This window comes from Mustela nivalis, assembly GCF_964662115.1.
Source record: "Mustela nivalis genome assembly, chromosome: 10".
NCBI classification, from domain to species: domain Eukaryota; kingdom Metazoa; phylum Chordata; class Mammalia; order Carnivora; family Mustelidae; genus Mustela; species Mustela nivalis.
This window is the reverse complement of record NC_139029.1, coordinates 82,169,598-82,192,702: the sequence shown is the minus strand read 5'-3', so window position 1 is coordinate 82,192,702 and position 23,105 is coordinate 82,169,598. Positions and strand designations below refer to the sequence as shown.

The 23,105-nt window shown below is 39.3% G+C and overlaps 1 protein-coding gene across 1 annotated transcript in view; it reads right to left on the bottom strand.

Moving 5' to 3' along the window:
- Positions 1–18,784, bottom strand: part of PLPPR4 (phospholipid phosphatase related 4) — a 41,432-nt gene extending 22,648 nt beyond the window's left edge. The window contains exon 1 of the mRNA XM_082686477.1: positions 18,163–18,784. Within this exon, the coding sequence (XP_082542603.1) occupies positions 18,163–18,384 (222 nt within the window). The 5' untranslated portion in view covers positions 18,385–18,784. The remainder of the gene's footprint in view (positions 1–18,162) is intronic.
- Between the last annotated feature and the right edge of the window lie 4,321 nt (positions 18,785–23,105).

The following is a 23,105-nucleotide window of genomic DNA, read 5'->3' as shown; positions in this document are numbered from 1 at the left end:
TCTCTGGCAAATAAATAAATAAATAAATAAATAAATAAATAAATATATTTTTAAAAAGAATGATTTGAAAAAATATTTATAATATTTGAGAAAAAAGTAATTTTATACATTGTGGTCCTATAGTGTATTTTACTACCAGACAACAATGAATTAGATTACAATGCTTCCTCCTAACATACTTATATTCAGAGGTATCCTTCATCTTTTGAAATATTCATCAACAAAACTTCTTTTTCAATGGAAGAACTTTAACAGATGGTACACACTAATTTGGGCACACATATAGCATTGATATATATACATAATAAAATTGCACAGACATCTTTCAAATGCATTTAAAATGAGATTTTAAAAGAGATTTTAAAAGATCCATATAGGCAAGAATTAAGAATTTTATTCTCCACTTATGTTGTAACCAAGAAAAAGTGTGAACTAGCTGTTTTTATGTAGCAATACAGAGGAGGGAAATTACCTGAAGATTAGGAAAATAGTTAAAAAAAAAAAAAAGAAAGAGATCGATTCTTATAATTACCATCTGCTAAGAAACTTGTGACTAAAAATAATAGAAGCAATTTTTAAGAGAAAATTACAACAGTTTTAGAAAACAAGGCAAACAAAAGAAATGTGTTTCAAAAGATTACATTTGCTGGATAATATTGATTTCTTGAGGCCTTTTTAAAAAATCAAATCAAAGGTATATATCAATTTTAGCAAAACATTTTATGGAATCTATCATGACATTTTATCTAGGTCAGATAACTTACTTGCTTTTAGCATGTTGATCATGAGAACAAGCTTTCTTTCTCATTTGGGAGAGTTTTCTTTGCTCTTGGCCCAGAGTAATATAATTCTGTTCCATTCTTTTCCTCTTTCATGGCCATCAGGAATGTAGAGTCTTACAAAATCCTCTTAAACTGGTGGTATCAGAGCCGCAAAGAGCCAATTAACAAATATAATATTAATGTGCCTTTTTCATTTATTCAACAAATATTTACTGAGAACCTGCTAGCGGTGGGCCTTGTTCAGTGTCCTGGGAACAAGCCAAAGTCCTTGTTCTCATTCTCACTGAGGAAGGCAGATAACAATTTAAAAATTATAATCTGAGAACGAACGTGTGCTCTAAGAAAGATAAAAGGGAAGGTTGTAGTAATTGAGTGCCTGGATTGCTTTTCTAGATCTGGGAAGGCCTACCTCAGTAGGTATCATTTAAGCAGAGATTTCACGGGACAAGAAAGAACTCATCGTCTAAAACCTAGGTGAAAAGCAGACTCAAAAAGGAGCAGTGACAGAAGAAAAGTCAGAGAGGTGGATTTGGGGCCACGCTTGGCAGAGAACTGAAGGCTGTGGGCTGAGTTAATATTTTAGGCAAAGTACGTTTGGAAATGCTTTGGAGAATTTAAGCAGAGGTTTAATATGACTTGGAATAGGTCTTACAGACATCACTCTGCCTGTTGGGTTGAGGATGGATGTGGTGGGTCCAGAGTAGAAGCAGGGTGAAAATGTAGAAGGCTCATCAAAACTCAGCAAATACTTATCGACTACGTCCTGTGTGCCTGACCCTGGTCGTGAGTGAGGAAGACGACAGTCCATGACAGAAAACTCCCTGCCCCCATGGAGCTTCCATATTAGTGGAGGCGTGGCCCCTGACCTAAGCCAGGCAAGACAGGTACACAGGTAGAGAAGTTGCCAGATCTGGATCTGATTCTAGAGGCAGAGATGACAGGACTTATTGGCAGTCTAGCCCTGGAAGGAAAAAGAATTAAGGTCCCTGATTTCAAGGACCCTAGGCTTGAGCAATCGGGTCAGTGGCATCATTTATTGGAAGGAGGAAGGCTGGGAGAAGCTTGAGTAGGAGAAATCTAAGGCTCTGTTCTGGAAATATGAAAGCTGAGATGCCTCTTAGGTATCAAAATGTTGCTGTAGAAAAGAGTAACATGCCATTCTGGGCCGAGGCTGCTGGTGAAAAGCTGCATGGGACCGATACAGGATGATTATTTTTTAAATTTTATTGTTTAAAAAAAAATTTTTTTTTTCAGACCTTAGAACATACCCTCCCCAATGTCCATCACCCAGCCACCTTATCTCTCCTATCCCCCTCCCCTCCAGCAACCCTCGGATTTAAACAACACCACACTCAAGAAATTTCAGAATTTTTTTGCACAATAAATTTCAGAATGAAATTACTTTGCTTTTGATATGAATAATGACACAAGAAGTCAAAGAATGTAACTGGATAGATTCATACCACTCATACGCAAGAGATAATCTACAAAAAAAGGAACATTTTAAAATGTAAATAATAAATTTAATTTGATTTGATTTATTTTTTGTTAATAAAAAGTTTAAATGGGAGCCTGGAAACCAATTCTGGTAAAGTATCCCCAAATCATATAACAAGTGAAATTTAAAATAGTAGTATAATATACTGAAATCAAGTTCAAAGTAGGAGAAATATTAGCAGATCAAAGTAATTTTACTAAAGCTTATGCCACAAAGGAGGTTGTCATAGGTCAACACAGTGATGATAGAATTTTCTACTTCCTACAGTGCAATATTTAATGACATTTCTGGTAATTTTTGCCTTGTAGTTAATCCAGATAAATGTTTCCTTAAAATATTGGCAATGATAATTAATAATATATACTATAGTACAGTATACGGCTTTATAGTTTATATCACTATCCTATAAACATATATTTTATCCCCAGGGGTACCGGTCTGTGAATCACCAGGTTTACACACTTCACAGCACTCACCAAAGCACATACCCTCCCCAATGTCCAAATCCCACCCCCTTCTCCCAAACCCCCTCCCCCCAGCAACCCTCAGTTTGTTTTGTGAGATTAAGAGGTGGTGATGCAACATGGGGGCTTAAGTGGGTAGGAGAAGAATATATCACTATCTTAACTGCAGCATATTTAGATAAACTACAATGAATCTCAAAAATATAAGAAAACACACTGACATGTATAGGGTAGTTAAGGGAAGGAAATGGTCAGGAATGAGTCTATAACACCATTCTAGGTCTAGGTATCCAAATGAGTTTTCACAAACTGGCTCTGGTTTAAATGGCATGCATAGATACAAATTCAAACAAGGCAGTGTGAGAGAACAAAACCAATGCCAGCTTCGGAGACAGGAGAAGTCAGTTTCTCCCCTCATTTATTCCACCAGCTTCTAGAATTTGGGGCAAGTCGCTTCACCTTTCTGGGCCTCATCTGTTCTCAGTGAAATGAGGGGCTGCTTGCATTGTTATCTACTTCTAGAATTCTCCATGTGCTGGCATGATTTTGGAGACATCTCACTCGTTTCTTTTACATGGTCACTACTCTCTAATGTATTAGGCCTGCTACCTGTGTCCTCCACTTGAGTCATTTCATCCTCTAAGATATTTCTAGACAGATTTTTCTTTCTTTCTGCCTTTCTCTTTTTCTTTCTTTCTTTCTTTCTTTCTTTCTTTCTTTCTTTCAGGTTTTATTTATTTATTTGAGAGAGAGAGAATGAGAAAGGGAGAGCATGAAAGGGGAGAGGGTCACAGAGAGAAGCAGACTCCCTGCTGAGCAGGGAGCCTGATGCAGAACTTGATCCCTGGAATCCTGGACCATGATCTAAGCCAAAGGCAGTTGCTTAACCAACTGAGCCATGCAGGCACCCTAGGCTGATTTTTCTAGAGTTCATATCTGATCATGCCTTTTAAGAGTGTCTCACTAACAACGAAATAAAGTGCTATTATTTTTTTTTAGAATGGCACTTATGACCTTTTATATTCTCGCCTAATCTACTTTCTTGTTTAATTTTGCTCCATCCCTACTTTCCACTGTCACGCTATGTTCCTATTACACTTATGTCTCAAAAGGCATGTTCTAGGCTCTGTTTTACATTACATTTTCACATTTATGTCCCATAAAAATTGTCCTCATAAAGGTCAAGTTGACATGATTTTTTTCTCCCTGAAACTTTCTCCATGATCTTCATTCAGAACAGAAGACTCTGACTCCATACTCCATATGTATTCTATTATAGGACCTTTTTGTCTGCCTTGGACTATAATTTTTTGTATATCACCAGCCCTAGTCTTAAGATTAACTACTTAAAACTACTTAAAAAGGTTAACTTACTTGAGACCTGTGTATCTCACACAGTGCTCTGAATGTTTCAGGCATTCGGTACGTGTTTACCAAATTTAACCAAAAGAAATCAAGACATTACTATTAATTAAATGGAAAACTTGAATGATTTCTTAACAATCAGTAGCATATGCTTTGGGGATGTGGGTGCCAGATACTGTGCCTAGGTCTATAACAGATTCTGCATTCAGTCCACACCTTATAAAGTTTCTATTGGTATTCCCAATTTACAGATGAGAAAACTGAGGCAGATGTCGGTTATGTGAATTGTCCAGGGGTCACAAAGCTAGTGAGTGGGAGTACCCAGATTCCTACGCAGATGCCCAAGTCCAGAAAACAGGCCATCAACTTCTTTGCTCATAACTCTCAGCCTACTTTCCCTTCAACATTGCTATAAAGGTTGTGACTGCCAAAGGGGAAAAGGGTTGCAGAGAATATGTGATGTTTGAAAAAAGTCACCCACTTCTTAACTCTTAAAGTTTCTCTATCAACTTCTTTATCCCCCAAATATGAAAATGTATTCTTTTTTAAAAAATTATTTATTTATTTGACAGACCGAGAGAGAGTACAAGCAGGGGGAGTGGCTGGCAGAGGGAGAAGCAGGTTCCCCACTAAGAAAGGAACCCAATGTGGGACTTGATCCCAGGACCCTGGGATCATGACCTGAGCTGAAGGCTCAGCACCTCAGAACCACCGAAGCACCCCATGAAAACAGCTTCTTGTGCTCAAATCTACTACCTGTCTTTTCTGCAGCTCGGTTCACTTCCAGTTACTAAAAGTAATATTTATTGAATAGTAATTCATATCTAAAAAGAAAAGAACTTTTATTGGGCTTTTACGTAGGCATTTCCCCACGAGTTATCTAGTTTAATACTCATGACCTCTTTGGGAATTGTAAGATAAATTTTGAGAGAAGATCCTGCCCCAGATACGTTAAATAGTGTGCCTGGCTCCTCAGTGCCATGCCCGAGTAAGGAACCTTATCTGTTCAGTTCCCAGAAGCACAAGCTCCACTCCACCCTGCTGCTGCTCTGGCACATGTCGCCATCTGGCATTAGTCCGGTGTTTTCCAGGAAAGAAGAGCCCCAGGCTTCCGTAGAAATGCCACATAAGGACAGAGGCGAGAAATGGCCATGTGTGTGTGAGGGGTTTCAACAGTGGCAGCAAGAGTGAAAAGCCCTAGGCACTTTCAAATCATGCTCTCAACGATCTCATATTCCAAGGTCTTAATGCTCTTCCCGGGGCAGTTTCTCCAATGTAATCATATTATTATTATTATTTTGGGGTAATATCTTAAGAACCCTTAATTATATCTTGGATGTTTTCTGCTCTTATCTTCACTCACTTTTTTTTTTTTTCCTCGTAAATAACTTCTAGTATAAAATACCAGGGATTGGGGCACCCTTAAATCTCCAGATGCTTTCCTGTCCTCAGTGATTTCTTTGGATCCCTTTCTCTAGCTGCACAGGGATGGCCTCATGAATGCCTCTGTCGCAGCGACTGCCATAGAGGATGGCAGTTGTTTTCTACTTTTCTCTTTTATTCAATGATATGACCCTGGCATATCATATACAGAAATGGTCTTATTCATGTCTCTATCCCACAGGCCTAGTATAGCAAAGGACATACTCAGTAGCCTCAATGTAGAATAAATACGTACATGGCTGGCTCAGACAGAGATGTTAAGGGTTTTACACAATTCTTGTCGTGTGGCTAATATGATAAAACAAAAATACCCATGTTAAAAGATCCTTGCCTACTTATCTCACAGAACATGCTCCTATTGTAAATTTCTACAATTCTAATAATGATTTTTTTAAGCACTGAAAAAGACAAGAAACTCAAACTAAGTCCTTCAAATAGTAAAGTTTAAAATAAAAATACATGTCTGTTTTATCACCTGAATATTGATCCAGCATTAGGCTTGGGGTAGTAAGCTTTGTAATCACAGCTTTAACCTCAGGTTTTGGAGATTTGCTCCTCTTACATAAGTAGACAATGAAGTATGTACATTGTCTTGGAAAGCATTTTGTTCTTTAAACCAAATTAGACACTAAGACCTGAGGCTGGGGACCCATACCTCAATTGTTAAAAGTAATTGCTTTTAAATCTTTCTAGAGTTGTAATTTCATTTCCCTGACAACATAGACCTGACTTCAAAAAATAATGGGTACAAGTAGCAATTTAATGCTACTTCCAGGGGCCACTTAAAGTAGTTTACGTTTCTGAACTCTTTCAATCTTCATAAAACCTCTTCCTATTATTAGGTACCATTATTATACCCGCAGATGGGAGAACTGAGCCAAGACAGATGACGTGATTTGTGCAAGATTACACAGCTGGTTAGCTAGATTATAAACTCCAAGAAACCCAGCATCTGTGTTCATGTTCGTGATCATTATACTTCCTGCATTTTGCTAAAATTTCCACCTCTGACCTTTGCCTTCACAAAGACAATGAGAAATAGAAAAAATAAACAAACATAAAGTACATTTTAGCTTTATGTACCCTGGATGCCTCCCTATAATTTCTGCTGTGATTGGTATTATGCATGTATTTTTGATATCTCTTAAAAAATTATAATTTTAATATACTTAGATTAAATGACATTTTGACTATCACTTGGATTATTTAATTCATGTAGAGAAAGCATACATATTTTCCCCTGAATGGTCTTACAAAGGAAATACATAATACATTCGGGGTCCAATACATATTTCCTAATATGAAACAACATAGGAGTAAAAAAAATAAATAAATAAATATTGTCATGCAATGTCAGGGAAATGAAATCTAACTAAAAATTACTGCCATTTTGAGACGTGGAGTAACAAAACCAAAATTCTGATTTTGAGATCTAAAGTGATACCTAATTTTGTGTTATAAACACAGAAATTATTGAATTCTATACATCAGTCATTTGAAAAAATTTTTAGTTGTTTACTAAATTCAGGCACCAAATATCATTTAAACTATTTTATATAAGTACTATTAAAGTTTATATTTTTAACTATGTAATAATTGATTTAAGTCTTAACATTTATTAAGTGTATACTTGTAGCTGATATATTTTACTTGACCTATCAATTATCTAGCAAAGGGATTTCTAATCCATTATTTTAGATAAGAATTTAACAATGTCTGGTGAGCCATTCTCTCCTTCAAGCTTGTCTCCTACATAGTTAGATGCATACTAAAATGCATATTATGTGCCCACCTTCAAGATTAAAGATTTTCCAAGACTGCTAAGGATTTTATTTACTTGAAAGTATCTGTGAAAGATATCAATGAATATAAACGGAATATTGAAGGTAAAATATTAATGTGCGACTGGACATTAATAACTTTTATTTTCTAACATCTTAAATCTGTGATTAAATTAAGTATAATTGTATCATGTGTTTCATTTTGACATGCATCAAAAAGTCAGATGAGTAAATATACACACAAAATACAATGTGATGTGACATACAAGTACATCTGGCAAAGAGGCACATTTTATTACTCAAGTTTTAAACAAATAAATCTAATTACTACTGAATTACTTGACCAACACAAAAAACTGGGAAAGTCAGTAGTTTGAACCAAAAGTCAAAGAATAAATGAAATCATATGTTTGCGTGTGCATGTGTATGTATATGTGTGTGTGCACACATTTGGCGGACCTTCTAGAATTTCACCTGGTACCATGCACAGATCTTCAGAAGGTGGCGCAGTAGGATGGAAATGTCTCTGAATTGGAGGGACGGTTAAGCATTGTTGTAGCTGATGACATTTTTAAGCAACCTCCCCACCCATTAGAAGAAGTAGCCATCCATTACAGATTTGGTTAACCCTTGCGCATATGCCAAGATTTCAGCAGCCTCTGATTTTGGCAACCCAACCATCTGGTCTGTGTAGCTAACTGGCTCTATCTTGCCATTGAAGAAGGGGAGGTCCCTGCCCCCCTGCCCAAGCTCAGTGTCTGCCCCTCTGTTATGCTTAACTGCCTCTGTCTAGATTAGAAGTTGTTGTCCTCATTATGGTTTTTAATGCAGCCTGGAAAATGAAGACAGAACACAGGAGAGGATGAGAGACTAAAACACAGCTCACAAAGGTATTTGTGTTTCTTGGGGTCATCTCTTATTACCCATCTCTGCTCCTCTGTTGTGTTGACTTCTGCAATCTTAAAGTGCAAGGGTGGTGAGGGAGGAAGGGGCAGAGCCTGTGGAGTCAGGTGGGCTGGAAGCTTTGGAATGGACAGTGTGTAAAATTCTTTTATAACCCAGAGAACAGGCATCTTCTGGCAGGTATTGCACTTGGCCCTTCTTGGACATGTTAGAACACATATCGGGGTGATAAAGTTTTAGTGATCTCTTCCCTTGTTTCTGAACTGGACTAGAAAGACAACTAGCCTTTGGAATCAGCCAGAGAAGACTGAGGCCAAGGCTAAAACCAAAGCTGAGGGCCAGTATAGTCTTTATTTCCCTATCTCCAGTAACTGACAGATTTCTTGACCAATGTGACATTAATGCAACACAAATTTATTGAGACCCTATTACCTTCTCTCTGCTATTTCTATTGCTCTAGAGGTTAGATTTAAAAAAAAATTTAAAAAAAATTATCTTAACTATCTCCTGATCTAACTATCTAGAAAAATCACCAGAACCAATATTATCCATGAAATAACTATATACGCATGAGACTTAAATATCAAAGAACCTAGCATCATTGAATAAATTTCTTCATACATCTATTAAATTTAACTGGAATCTAGAAACCCAATGAGAACCCAAAGTAGAAAAGTTTCAAAAGTTAATTTTTTTTCCAGTATACAGTTTACAACAGAGAGTCGCCTGTACTTTGATGTCTTCCCCTGGAGAAGACTCATGATCTAAACCCAAATCTTTATAATTGGAAGCTGTGTTTCAATCACTCAAATCTCAGTTGCTACAATACAAGCATTTCCAGATCATCACACAGAAAGGAAAAAACTTAATTCTTTGGTGTGTATCCAACTGTTTTAAAAAAAAATTTCAATGAATTTCACCCCAATAGCCCAAGTGAGGATACGTACTCCCAAAGATTAGATTATCCTTTGATTCATCTTTTCTTGTAGAATGTATATATATTTTATCTCATAGATGGCTGAAATGAAACATGAGAATATATGTACTTTGCACTGGATAGCTGCCGCTGACTTCATATACAGTACCACAGAATTCTAAATGATTTGAATGGCACGGTCTCACAGAGTACGGACCTACCAACATCCTTGGAACAAAAACCTGCAGTAGAGTGTTGTACTAGCATATAGAAAATGTTCAGTGAATGTGAATTTTCTCCCACTGACAAGGTTAAGTAAGGATACTAAAAGCAAGTGGTTTCCATTTTGTGAATGTGTGTTTTGTGTGTGTGTATGTGTGTGCCTGTATCAATAAAAAATGAGCATGCAATCCAACAAGCTTTTATTTATACGTATTTTTATTTTGAAACAGATTACTTTATCATTGTATGCACATTATAAAACATACAAAAATGTGTGATACCAAAAAAAAAAAAAAATCAGGAAAATAAACTCCTTTCCAGGGAATCTAGTAAAGTCTGAAGCCACATGAAAACTTTACTTTAGATGAGATGATGGGTTGGAGGGTGTTGGCAAATGGGAAAGAGAAAACTCATTTACTAAGCACTGAGTTTCCATTAGAAATTACTAGCCATATTGTATAATTTGTATACAATCAAGGAGTCACAAAAATGAATGGGCCCACAGTATTTCCACCATTTTACAAATGTGGATACTGAGACTTGGAGAAGTAAGTTACTTGCCCAGAGTTTGCTAGAATGTGTGCCTTATGTAACTTAAAGAGTTATCTATGAAAATTAAAATGACGAGTTCCTTCTTTAAATAATACCACTCCTTGAAATCTCAAAAACTGCATAGGTATGTCTTACATCATAAAATGAGTATAAGTATACTTAAGAACTGAGGACTCCTATTGACCATGGAGATTGATTTAATCTTCCATTGTTCAATAATTCACGAGACAGAGCAACATATTTGATGGGATATTCATCAGCATTTACTTTACAAACAAAAACATTTCCATTAGCTGAAAAAAAAAAGTTAAGGACAAATTTATGTTCATATTAGTTCTGTTTTATTCCATCCGTCCAGTGAAAATTTACTGAAACTCTCCTATGAACTAGGAAATATGCCAGCAATGGTTCTATATCATTTCCACTAATTTAAAAGCACATAATAAGCGATCAATAAATATTTATTTAATGAATAAATGAACTGTCATGAAGACACAAACAGATTACACCCTGGTACTTCATTTTAGTACCCTTTTTTTGGAGATTACTTCATGTAAGATTGGTCTCTTGGGGGTTCTGCCCATGTGGTCTCGCTTTCTGAAACATGATTAGGACTTTATAAAATGGCATTTTACCACCAAAGCAATTAAATAGCCCAGGATTTTGGTGAGGACATTAAATTGTAAATACCACATTCATACATAGTTCCATGTTCCCACTCCCAAACAACAGCCTGTTAAACAAACTGATACGTCATTTACCTTTTCCTCTAAATACCTTGATTTTAATTTCCAAATTTTTCCCTCTCTTTAATTTATACCTCAGTGACCTAAGGCCAGTTCTGGAAAAATATACAGAAGCCATCTTGTGACAGCAAATAAGGAAGCAATTATCCTCCCTTATGTTGCATTAACATAAATGTTTGTGACTTGAAAACAACCAAAGAATAATGGAACTACAGGGCAATTGATTCCGTGTCTAAGTACTGACAGGAAAAACACCTCCACATTAACTGTGTTAAAAAGAACATTTCTGTCCTTAGCTTCCATATTCCAAAATCCACTTGACCATGAGGAATTACTGGAAGTACATTTCTCAGCTAATTAATTCTAGAAGAAACCACAGAAGCTAAGATGCTCATACATAGACATTTCACTATCTAAATACAAACCTCTTTTTTTTTTTTTTTTTTTACAAACTTCGACATAGGCGTATAGGACTATTTGGGTTTTAGGCATATTCTTGGACCTCCTTGAGCCTCAGTTACTGCATTTGTAGAACAGAGTTAGTACCTACTGCTACTGCCCAGTTGTATTTAAAGGATCAAAAAAGACAATGTATGTGAAAAACTACAATACATTATAATAGAAAATTCAGGATTTTTTTTACTAATGATGTAAATTATATTCTTATTCCTTCAATGTTTCATCTTTATTGTCTGTCAGAGACCTCGTGTCAAAGGAAGCAATTGTGAAATTATCGGTGGGCAATTAGGCAATGAGAAAGAAAAATACCACTTCCAAACTCCAGTCTTTAGCTATAGCCATGTTTTTCAAAGAGCCCAACAATTTGGGAAAGCAAAAGATCCATTCACAATTGCTTTACTATGTTGACTAATTCAATGCCAAGTCATGAAACATGTACCCTAGGTCTCGAGATACAACTTTCAAACAACTAGCACAATTTGTTCACATGTAGAATTAGAATGACCTGTATTTTTAGTGTTATAATCCAGGGGGATATTTTCTAATATGAGCAATTCTAGAAATAGTAGTAATTAGGACTGAACACTGGAACAGGAGATGGGAGACTCAGGTTCTATTCCCGATCTGATATTCAACTAGAGTGTGCCTGTAGGTAACTCAATTAACCTTTTCAAGGCACGATTTTCTCCTCTGCGATAGAGGAACCAAGCCAGATGTTCTTGGAGTGCAGGATTTTATTAGACTTAACTCTGAAATACAACATTTCCTCACTTTTTAAATTTTTATTTTATTTATTTAATTAATTATTTATTTATTTATTAAAGAGAGGTTGCCTGAAAATAGCCTGGTGTGTATACATACTCCGGCAGGAAATCTGCTGTGCACTGTATCTGTAATACATTCCTGACATAAAAACTGACAATTATGCCTCTAATGTTATGCATTTAACAAGCCGGTTGAGACGACCAGGATGCCTAAAGGACCTCCATGGTTTGTTCACACACGGGATCCCCATCCCCTCACATGCACTTCACATCTACCTTCTATTTTCTCAAGCATCTTCTCCTAATTCCCCCATGGCCTGGCCTCTCTCTGTTTCTGTTATCTCTTTGGGATTCCTTCTTCCCCAGACCTGCAGATTTTCCTTTTCTAAGCTTTATTTCAGTTCCAACTCCTCACTCCATCCCTGCTGCTCCTTTGGTCCCCACAGGAGACTCATGGGTGCCCTGGGCTGTCCCAAAGGAAGCGCCTTCTGAGGCAGACAGATAGCGTGTCATGTATACCTCCAGGTCAGGATTAAATCCCTTTCTGTGAGTAGGAGACAACACTAACGAAGCCCCACGTTCAGTAGCTAAATACAAGAGAAAAACTTCACCCCACTACTCAGAGGGAGCCCTGACCAGGTATCTTTCAAGGACCTGCCTTCAGACACCATGAAGCTAGCCCGGGCGTGGTAGCGGCGGGTGTCCCCAACCCACTGCTCTGTTCCATTGAGTAGAGTGTGAGTGAGGGGGAGTAGTGTGACGGCAGTGCAACAGTGAGAGGCACCAGCCCTCAGATCCCGGCTGCTTCACTGCATTGCCGTGCGTCCCCACAGTTAGCTCTCTGAGCTCCAGTTTGCTGATGTAAAACATAAGGATAATAATCCTTTCTTGGTACTGCCTCAACACAATAGTAATGCTAGTTCTAGGGTAGTTCTCAGCATTAAAGATAATGTAGGGACAGGGTGTGTCACATATAGGAGGACTGAAATTCATTCTTCTACTTATTATTATTATTGCCGTTGTTATCGTTAGTCTCCTCTGAGGTTGGTAGAAGCCAAATGCTTTTTTTCCTTTTTCTTTTCTATTAGAGAAAAGTAGGCCACAGAACATTATGAGTGATGTGGCCGTGGACAGTAGGATAGTGATGGTGCCTAAAACAGCACAGAATTTCCTCAAAGCAGGTACTGCATACCTATCAATATTTGGTATTTGTGGACATGTCCTCATTTGGTCTCTCTAAAACTTGGGAATCTGTTCTCTATTTCCTTCTCGTTATTCATTCACCAGAGGACTTTGCGCACTGTGACTCTAAAAGAGGAGGAAAAATTTGTCAGCTCATCTCTGTTGGCAGGTTTGTGGGACTACTTTGAGCAGACTACTTCACCATGCCGCCCAGAAAAGGGAAAAGCCTCCAGCTACTATTTTGGTACATGCAATGCAGAAATGTGATTTTGTACTTCTTACTGATGCCAAAGTTTATGGAGAAAGAAATAAGCTAGCTATATTTCCCAGAGAGAAGATCCAATGAGTTATATAATTTTCACACAGATCACGAGCTAGAACAGAAATCGTGTGACTTCAGGTTTGCTATGATTAAGAATCTGGGAACACTTTCCAGGGAGAAGAAAACAAAATTCAAATTAATGTTTTATCAGGACACCAGAATGTCTGCGTATGGTGCTCAGACTGACCAAACTGGGATATCTGTGCTCAAACAAAGGCTTTTGGAAGTTCTCCAGGTCGGACGGCAACCAAGAAACAAGGGCTTTTACTGTGGAACACCCTGTCTGGTTACCAAGCCTACAGTAATTAAACTGCATTAACAAAATCTCGAGACATAGCCATTGTTAAGTCCAACATTCAAACTAGTGAACACCTTCTGTATGATTTCAAGTTTATTGTGTTTAAAATATTCTGAATCTGGAATTCTTCAGATACTGTTATTTGATGCTTAATGGCAAGAGATGATATTCTCCCTGGACCTGGGTTTGTGCCTGCCTGTGTGTGCAGGGGTGTGTGTGTGTGTGTGTGTGTGTGTGTGTGTGTGTGTAGAAAAACAAGAATTTCCAACCATCTGTCTCTTTAATCCTATAAAAATATCCTTGCATATTGGTCAAACACAGCTTTCAACCTCCATAAAAAGAACATTAGATTAGTAATAAAAATATAGGTCATAAAACAGAACATTAAAATGAAAAAAAGCTCTTTCCTATTTATTTATTAAGAATTTATGCCTTTTTGGCTTAAAGGGTATTTGTCATTTGTTTATATTACCTACCGAGTTGATGTGAACTCTTATCTTTGAACAGGATGACTAATGAGAACAAAATGGTGAGTCTGAGCACAGGTACAACCATTATGATGCCTTGTATAAAGGAAATGCACTAGACACACAGATAATCAACCTCATCTCGTAATTTTGGGTGATTAAGCCTGCAAGACCTTTCACTAAGTGTAGGTGTGCTGCCAGTGCAATTGCCACTGAAAGTGATAGAACCATCAGCCAGAGAGTGCTTTGGAACTTTAAAGGCAAAAGAAACCTTATCTTCAATGGAACATTCCTTTTTAACCTGCTTTTCTGTCCAAAATGATAAGGCCTTGGATGTGCTTGTCAGAGTTCCTTTTGAGTTGAACAAGGCAAAACCAAATTAATAAACTAGATCATAGAGGTACCGTGCTGAAAATCATCATGTGTTTTTTCCATCACCATGTACTATTAATATATTTCATTACTGTCAGCCATAAGCCCCTTCATCAGCAGACAACTGGCAGCATACACCAAAGGTGTAAGAGAAATGAATTCTAGGGGTACCGGGGTGGCTCAGTGGGTTAAGCCTCTGCTTTTGGCTCAGGTCATCATCTCAGGGTCCTGAGATCGAGTCCCGCATGGGGCTTTTGCTCAGCGAGGAGCCTGCTTCCTCCTCTCTCTCTGCCTGCCTCTCTGCCTACTTGTGATCTCTATCAGGTAAACAAATAAAATATTTTAAAAAAGAGAGAGAGAGAGAGAGAGAGAAATGAATTCTATCCATTAATTTAATGTTTGTTTGACGTTGAGTTTGGTGGTGAACTGGGACAAGATTACTCACTGTTAGTGGCTGAACCACTTAGCCTAGTGCCCAAGGATACAGTCCCCACCCTCTGACATTCTGCACTTGAACTGCCAGCATCTCCACTCTTTCTTCGTACCTGGTCATGGGGAGTTGTTGAAGGGACCCTAGCTGCTAACTATTGAGGCCGTATGGGGAGTGGACCCTGTCCACCAACCCCTTGCATCTAGAGGCGTCCTGTGAAGGAGGAACTCAGCGGAGAAGGATGGTCTGTTATCAGGCAAAACTGTCATCTTCATTGATGTAGCCTTACTTGAAACTACATATTTCTATGTTTACCAGTGGGAGGCCATAGGCAGTAACTCTGCCCTGTGAATATTCTTTCAGCGTGTCGAGAGAGACAGTGAGTGCCAGGAACACATGCTCTGAATCCATACCCAGCTCTAACTCTGACCTGACTTTGTAAACCTTGGACAAGCTGTTCAGTTTCCATGAGCTTCTGTTTCTTCTTCTCTGAAACATAGATAATAATAGTGTCTCTCTTAAAAAGAACCTTTGAAAACTAAATGAGATGGTGCAATTAGGTGCTTCAAAATTGGTTGCAATTATTACTGTATGAACTGTAAATAGCACTCTGTTGGTTACTGTTTCCATTCTGTCCATCAAAATTGGTCCACTTCAGGAATGCTATGGAACCAAACCACCTCTAGAAATTGGGGAGGGGGTAGGGGCTTAAATTACTGCCTGAAGTAACATAGAAAGGCTTGAGATATGAGCTTTGGGGCTGATATGGGATGGAAGATTCACTCAGGTTTCACTTTTCTGTTTTAATTACTAAGGTCTTGGGAAACCATGTTGTAAGACAAAGTGTCATTATTCTAGGGCATTTTACTGACATCTTAATTCCTGCTATTTATTCATCCTCCAAAGGAAATACAAAGCTCATTTTCACTGGCTTCAAAATGAGTCACTCCAAAGAAGCTTGGTAGTGCATCCTGTCAACCCCTTAAATAAATGGTGTACTAATGTCTTCTCCAATTTTCTAGAGGCTCTTTAGTGGTTCATAGTGCATTGAAGTTTCAGGGATATAATTTGCAATCCGATTTTTGTGGCTCTCACTTTGTGTTACCCCCAGGATATAATGCCATTAATGCTCATTCAGAATCCATGTATAGTCTTCAAGTATTTAAGCTATTCTATAGCTTGCTCTGCTAAGGAATTTGTAGAGGGTTATCTGAACGGGTCAAAGGGAATGTAATGATTTGGGGTGATTTCCACTCATGGAAAAGAAGTGACATTTGTGAGATGTTTGTTCCTAGAGATACATCTCAAAAGCATTATGAGGCATTTTTACTTATAAAATTTTAGATTAAGGGATATGTATGTACCCCTGTGAAAGGTCCTTCAAAAGTTCACACATAGACTCTAAAGACATATACTTAATTCTCTGGTTTGTCCTCTTTCATAAAAGTATTTGCTTTGAAGCCATACAGCTGCAGTCCATATGCGGTCAGATTCTAGCTGACCTCAGGTGTGCTCCATCCTGGAGGTGGAGCCCAGAAATGAACTGATTCCTTCTAGAACACATAAATGGTCCAGATATGAATGAAAGTGCTTTAGTATAAAACCACAGTGGCTTAGCAATGCGACAAGTGGCTTGACATGATTTAGCTTAAAGTCAGGCATCCCATTTTCTTTCTATTTATTTTCCCTTTTCATCATGGAATCTTCTGCTGCCCACATTTTTCTGATGGAAACTATGATCTTTCAACAAAATTGTCTAAACCATGACCTCAAAATCCCTTGTGAAAGAGAAAGGATAAAAACAAATTAATCAATTAATTACTTTAAATAAACAAAATACCTCTTTTTTTTCTTTTTTTTCTTTTTTTTTCTCTTTCCTATAGGTCATGGATGAAGGAGTCACCCATCATTTTTCTGAGACTCATGCAAGTCACATACATCTTTCTTAAAACTGAAACCATTTTAGAATTTGGGACACCTAAGAGAAATCTGCAAATATTCTGTCCTGTATAAGAACAATCTGACAACGTCCCTTCCCCCAAGTTCCAAGGCAGTGGCTATCATTCCTATCGTTCAATATAGATAAGCTTCACCATCATCAAATACAGAATCTACTATCTGTACTTGGAAGTACTAAACCTCCATATTTGCCTGAAAAGACAACCAATGAAAGATATTTATAATTCATCAACACTCTAACACTCTCTGTTGCAATCCAGGTTTTAGTTACAGAACATAATGTTATGACTACAACCATCTAAATTCTCCAAACCTATCCAATGTATCTCTTTTCTACCTATGATTTAATAAACCTCTTGCCTAAAAAATGTCTTCCTAATGCAATGGACCACGGTGCATGGAATCACTGTACCTGTCAATCTTTTTAACCCTTCCACAAATTGTTCCTTTCTTAAATACTGCATTTTGGTAAGTTAAAGGTTCATTATGATTACATCTGCATGTTAATTGCTTATCTATAGTACTGCTCAGCACAAAATAAATGTACATGTAGAAATCATGCAAAAGCAGATGGTATCACATATTTTAAAAATATTATACATACATATATACATACGTATACACATGTATAATTTTTGTTAGCCATGGAAAAGGGCCAATAGATTGATGTCTAGAGAAGCAGACCCAGTTTTAGAAGCAGACGTGAGCACCATAATAATTGTAATAAGGGAATGTTGTTTGTTGTTGTTGTTGTTGAATAAAGCAGTCAGTAATTCTAATGCTCTATAAACATCTCCAGACCTCATACATTCTGAGCATGGCTGTGTGCATTTGAATTCTTACCGAAAGCTCACAGAGTTCTAGATACGGATTCGTAGACTGAAAACACAAATCCCGAAATATTGGCATCATGGCCCCTGTGGGCCACGGACGCTTTGCACACCAGCAGAACCGGAGGGCCAGAGAACTAGCCCCACACTCACTCACACAGGTATCTCTTCCCTGCAGGCCACCCAGCAGCGACACCACCAGTGATAGTCACCCCTGGCCGGCAGACACTCATAGGCACACTCGGGGGAGCTCCGGAGAAACCTAAGGGAAGGGGGAGGGTCGTGCATCTAGGGCAGCGGCGCGCACCCCCGCACAGTCTCCGCGCCTCCAACACAGTCCAGGACCCGAATTCGCTCCCGAGCTGCCCTCAAGATCTGCATTATGCCAAAGAGCTGAACCAACTCACCTCCACGAAATAAAAGCAGGGCAAGAGGGTCACGCTGTCCTTGATCACTTTGCCCTTTGGCCTCTCCTTCGCCGACATCCCGGCCGCCTGCCCGAGTCCGCGTCCTCCCCCGGGCGAGGTGTGCACCGCGCAGCCCAGGCGAGCTGCCTTCTCCAGCCGCAAGCGCCCGGCGCCGCTGATGTCACATTCCCCGCGGGCACCGCTGGAGCCAGAGCGTTGCATGCAGCGCCCCCGCCTTTCCCCGCCCCTCTTTGCAGCAACCCGGCGGCTCCCTGAACCGGCAGGTCCCCTTCCTCCCCCTACTCCGGCCCCCGCTCCCGGTTTTGTTCCACCGGGAGACGTCCAGCTCCCTCCTGCAAGCTGTTGCTGCAATGGCTTCCCCTCCCTGTCACCCTCCCTCTGCTCTCCACCGCCCTTGCCAGGCTCCGCGCTGTTGGAGCTTGACGTCAAGAATCGAAAAGGGGGAGACGCACCCCTGGATATTGCAGCAGCGAGGCTGAGAAGCTAAGACACCCACGTCTCCCCCCCCCCCTGGAAAGCCTCCTAAGCCGCTGGAGGTGCTTACTTAAGAATTGCTGAAGAGCGGAAGCCCGGCTCCTGCGCACTGACCCACAGAATGAACACTGACCTCTACCTGCGTGAAATTAAAAACTTGGATCCCATACTGAAAAGTAGGCCTGGTGGGAACTTACAGATTGCTGGCTGTTATCCAGAAAAGAACGCCCCTTTTGAGGGAGGATTCTCTGCCGAGGGTACTCCCCGGCCCCCTACAACACCTTCCTGCTGATAAACACCATCACCTGTCTGGGAATGGTGAGGGTTCCTTGCACCAAGGGAGGCTGGTGTGTGGGCATCCTCACTGCACCCAGAGGCCAGGGCCTGTTCTACCCGCACCTTCACACCTCCAGAACAGAGCCAACATCACAGTCTTAACTGTGATAGGAGGCACCTCTTCAGACATTAACAATCTAGAATAAGTCCTCCACCTTCTGGCAGTGAACTTGGCTGGTCTCAACTGTGCGATTATTCTGACAACCTAGCAAGGTCAAGTGATACAGAGGAGAAAAACACCCAGCAAATATAAAACACTATATAAATTGTATTAGGCTGATAAAGATAACCCACTCCCATGATCACGTGCCCCAATATCTTCAAGGTCTCCATTTCAAGTGTCTGACTGCCAATGCGGACATTCCACCTCAATTCCAGTTCGCTCATGACCTCATCTAAACAATGATGACTCAAATGCCCCCACCTCCAAATACCATCGCATTGGGGGTTAGGATTTCTGCCTAAGAATTTTGAGGGGCACAGAAATTCAGTCCACAGCACACTCCAGCAGATCTAGCAGCATGGAGACAAACTGATCCACCAATGTCCCCATTTCACGGGCAATAGCACCTTATCTCCTCATTTTACCAAAAGCTCCCAATTGTACAAACCTTCATGTTCTACCTCCCTATGCACTACACCTAGAAAGCAAAATCCCAGCCCGAATTGAATGAGATTCTCTGCCCTTGCCAGAAAAACTGAAGGTGGGTAGAGGAAAACACACAACCATGGAGTGTTGTCTCACATTAGAGTGATGACCACAAACTTCAAACAGGACCCGCTTACCCCACAATCCTAGTATTTTTCCATAGTCTGTTCACTTTCTCACTCTCTGGGGACCAGCTCAGACTTTCTTTTTCTTCAAATCTTGTCATTCTCAGCTAATGACATCAACTCATTTTACCAAGAGAGTGGAAGTAATCAGAAGAGAACCATGTTACTATCCAAAGCTGACTACTTGCCCCATTCCTCACCCTCCACAACTACCACCATCTCTTCCTTGGACTGACACAATAGCCTCCTGACTGCCAGCTTCTACTCATGTTAGTCCTGTAAACTATAAACCGTTTCCTATGCAGGACGAGCCAGAATGATCTTCTGAAAAGTAAATCCAGTTGTGTCACTCCTCTGCCCAAACCCTCTAAGAGCTCTCCATCACACTCAGGAGAAAATCTAACCTCCCCAGCTTCACGGATTTTGCACGCACTGTTTCTTTGTCCCAGAATGCTCTTCTGTCAACATTGCATGGCTTAACCTCTTACTTAATTCATACCTTTGCCCAAATTTAAACTCTTCTGGACCAGTGACTCCACCTAGATAACATTAATCACTTCAGGCCTCTTTTACTCTTTATTCTTACATATTATTTTGTTTTTCTATACAGACCTTGTCACTATCTGATAGTTTATCAAGTATTCATTCGTCAATTTTTCATGGACTTTTATTGACTTTATGTCCCATTAGAATATAATCTCTAAAAGGTCAGTAAGTCTTATCTAGTAACAGGAATTGAGCTTGGCAAACATTTGTTGAAGAAATGAATCAATCACTTAAATTAAATGATAGAGGTGGGTGGGGGTATAGGTAGAAAGAAAGAAAACAATGCATACAAAACCATGTAAAATAGTTTCTTTCACATACTAAATGTTCAATGATTGTTAATCAACCATCATGCTATTAATCAGCAATTATACTTCTCATCTCTACCAAAGTTCTTCTGTAGGGATTTCCTTTTTCCAACTCTTTTAGTACCTCAACAGAATTTGCAATTCTTGGTAGTGGTAAAAAAATAAGTTAGAAAATTTCTGAATTTATCATCGAGGAAACTCAGCTTTTCTATATGAAGGGGAGGTAAAACAGAAGGCTAAAACTGCAGTTCCCTAATGTCATTAGCCAAGAGCTGAAAACCTGTGATAAAATGCCAGAGACGCATGCTGACCACACCTCAGTAATTCAAGAAATTATTGAAACATTAGAAAGTTACATTCCAGAGGGTGGGATTATGGACATTGGGGAGGGTATGTGCTTTGGTGAGTGCTGTGAAGTGTGTAAACCTGGTGATTCACAGACCTGTACCCCTGGGGATAAAAATATATGTTTATAAAAAATAAAAAAATTAAAAAAAAAAAGAAAGTTACATTCCTTTTCTCTCTAGGTGGGCTCAGCGTGACCTGACCACATGGTCTGGGATCAGGAAATGCTTCAGAATTCAAAGCTCAGTTCTTATTATAAATCCTTTATCCCTCCCTCGACCAGATTCTCTTTTCTTCTCTCCCATCTCTTTGAGAATATTTTCTTTCCCTTCTAAAACCATTTCACAAAACAATGCAGCTACCTTTTGCAATCTCCCCAATACTGAACACAATAATAACTTTATATTGGAGTAACAGTGTAATGTATTTTACCTACTCTAACTTTTGATGTTCAAAACAATGCAATGAACAGGGCAAATTATTTCCCTCTATCAAAGAATAATCTTGTAGATGCAATTCAGAGGTGGAAAACATTAAGAAATAAAAGACTGAACCAGAAGAGAATGAGATTTGGAGTCAGAGACCAGAGCTCAAGCCCAGGATTTATATTTGAAATCTGCTTTCAAGCAAGTCATGCCACATTTCAGTTTCTTCTTTAAAAATAAATAAATAAATAAATAAATAAATAAAATTTTAAGAATATTTATTTATTTATTTATTTAACAGAGAGAACAAGGGAGTGAGCAAGCATGTTGCAGGGTGGGGCAGAGGGAAAGGAAGAAGCAGACTTCCTCATGAGCAGGTAGCCTCCAGCAGGCTGGATCCCAGGACCCTGGTATTATGACATCATGACCGAAGCCAAAAGCAGAGACCTAACTGACTGAGCCACCCGGGTCTCCCAACATTTCAGGTTCTTAATACATTACATCACAGACATATTGGCCCCATCTGACCACTTGGGAGCTCAAATGTGACAATATATGTGAAAACCCTTGGGACATTATCAGATTGGTCCATCCATTCAACCTACAAATCCTGATTAACCCCTCCCCCACTACTTGGAAGGCACTTTTCTTACTGGATACCCATTGGATAAAATAATAAATATGGCTCCTGCCCTCACAGAAATCAAAGTCTAATGCAGGTGGAAGGAAAGAGGTGCAGGACAATAAATTAATCATAACAATAGAAAGCACTTAGATGATACTCACTACAGATGAGTCACTGTTAGAAATGTTTGTACCAGTTAACCTTGCTTAAATCTTAAAACAACTTTAAGAACTGCATACACTGGCTCACATTTTTGGGTTGCAGGACCTGAGACTCAGAAAGGTTAGTTATTGTGCACAAGGGCAACAACTACAATTACCTGAGATTTTGAACCTAGTAGATTACTCCAAGCTCTGTGATATGTTGATATACTGATATACTGATTTTTTTTTCCCCCCAGGCTCCATGCCTATGTGGAGCCCAATGCAGGGTGTGAACTCACAACCCTGAGATCAAGACCTGAGCTTAGATCAAGAGTCAGATGTCCAACCAACTAAGCCACCCAGGGGCCCCTCCAAACTCTATGATCTTAAGGGCTACTACACACACACTGCCTTCCTTTATAAGCATATAAATACCTCTTAAGATGTACACTACTAAGGAGACAATTAGGATGCAGTTGTAATTACTGTGGAGAAACTTTTTAAGTGTGGTGGTCAGGATGCCTGGGTGGCTCAGTTGGTTAAGCAGCTGCCTTCGGCTCAGGTCATGATCCCAACGTCCTGGGATCGAGTCCCACATCAGGCTCCTTGCTCAGCAGGGAGCCTGCTTCTCCTTCTGCTTCTACCTGCCATTCTGTCTGCCTGTGCTTGCTCTCTCTCCCTCTCTCTCTCTGACAAATAAATAAAATCTTAAAAAAAAAAAAAAGATGCTTAAGTGTGGTGGTCATGGAAGGCTTTGGGAAGGGTTGACCTCTGAGCCACTTTCAGCCTTGAGGCTACTAGAGGACATTCCTGAACTCAAAAATGCTCCATCCCACACTCACCACGCACCTCCGTGTTTGTACCAAGAGCAGAACTTATATGTTGAATGTTGCTTCAGGTTTGCTGGTTTCAGCTTCTTATAATAACGGTGGAATTAAAAGCAATT